This window comes from Crocuta crocuta, unplaced genomic scaffold (genome assembly GCF_008692635.1).
Source record: "Crocuta crocuta isolate KB4526 unplaced genomic scaffold, BGI_CrCroc_1.0 scaffold630, whole genome shotgun sequence".
Classification (NCBI taxonomy): Eukaryota; Metazoa; Chordata; class Mammalia; order Carnivora; family Hyaenidae; genus Crocuta; species Crocuta crocuta.
Window position 1 is genome coordinate 441,467 of NW_027532833.1, and position 1,168 is coordinate 442,634.

The window sequence follows — 1,168 nt, forward strand, 5'->3', positions numbered from 1 at the left end:
ATGCCGCAAGTGTCCATCCTTGGCATGTGTCGTGGGCAAGCCTGGATTCCCTTCCCCGGTGCCCTTTAAATACACTACAGGCCTGAGCCTTTTCAGGATGCATCTGAGCTCAGTCAGTGCCTGAAAATACTGAGTGACCACTCACCAATGAAAAGTGATAGAAGTTTAAGTACAAAACTTAAATCTGACGAATAATATTCTGCAGCCCTCTGGGTTACCCTTCATCGCTGCCTTATGTACTATGTGATACCTTCTCTTTCTCGGGCCTTCTGGCATGAAGCAGGACAGAAATATGTTCTCCTCGAGGGTCAGAAAGTGGACGATAGTTACTATAAATAATGTTGATCTCTTAAAATAGATTTTTTTTTACACTCTGGCATGGAGCAAGAATGGTGACCTTTAAACAATTCTTTTAATGATTCTGGCTTGTAGCCTACTTTGGAAATGGAAGAGTTTGATGTAAACAAGCATTTCATAGGTGAGAGACTGAATCTTACTTTTTCTTCCAATAAATGGTACCAGGTGCTCTGCTTTGTCACAGATCGCCCCCACGTTTTCTACGATACCTGTTTTATACACAGTACGGTGATCCTGAGTTGTGAATTCTGCCCTGGCAACTAGCGTGATGCGCATTTAGATTTTCTCTGTACTCATGTATTCTTAGAACATGCTTACCCAAAACATTTTTTCATTGTGGCTTTTTTTTTCCTATAAAAAGGATACAAAATAAGGGCCCTAAGGTTTGTATTGTTCTAACTTGGTCTGTAATTTTGCGTAAAACCTTGCATNAATTTCTATCTTTTTAAATCTCTAGCATTTTAATTGCTTGTGGAAACTAATCAATCTCCTATCCTTGACAGTGATTTCATTAAGATCTGATTTTTTTTTAAATGAAGGTTTTCATATATATTATTATATTTCTGTCTATAGTGTGGCTTGATCTAAGAACCCAGTCTACCGTTGAGAATCTTAGTAAAAGAATTCCAGGAAATAATAACTTTGTCAAGGTAAGAGATGTCTTCAAAAGTATACTATAAGAATGCTTGTTTAAAAAAAGGGTTTCGCGTTTTCACCTGAACGACTGTTCGGGCCCTACGTCCTATCACACAGTAGTTATTTGATACATTTTGTAGACTCTCCGCAGATAATTGAGGGCAACTCAAAGATT

The 1,168-nt window shown here is 38.1% G+C and overlaps 1 protein-coding gene across 1 annotated transcript in view; it reads left to right on the forward strand.

Annotated features, from left to right (window-relative positions):
• The window catches only part of GK (glycerol kinase), a 75,769-nt gene that overhangs the window by 34,575 nt on the left and 40,026 nt on the right, over positions 1-1,168 (forward strand). Inside the window, exon 6 of the mRNA XM_077745321.1 lies at positions 931-1,007. Within this exon, the coding sequence (XP_077601447.1) occupies positions 931-1,007 (77 nt within the window). The remainder of the gene's footprint in view (positions 1-930; positions 1,008-1,168) is intronic.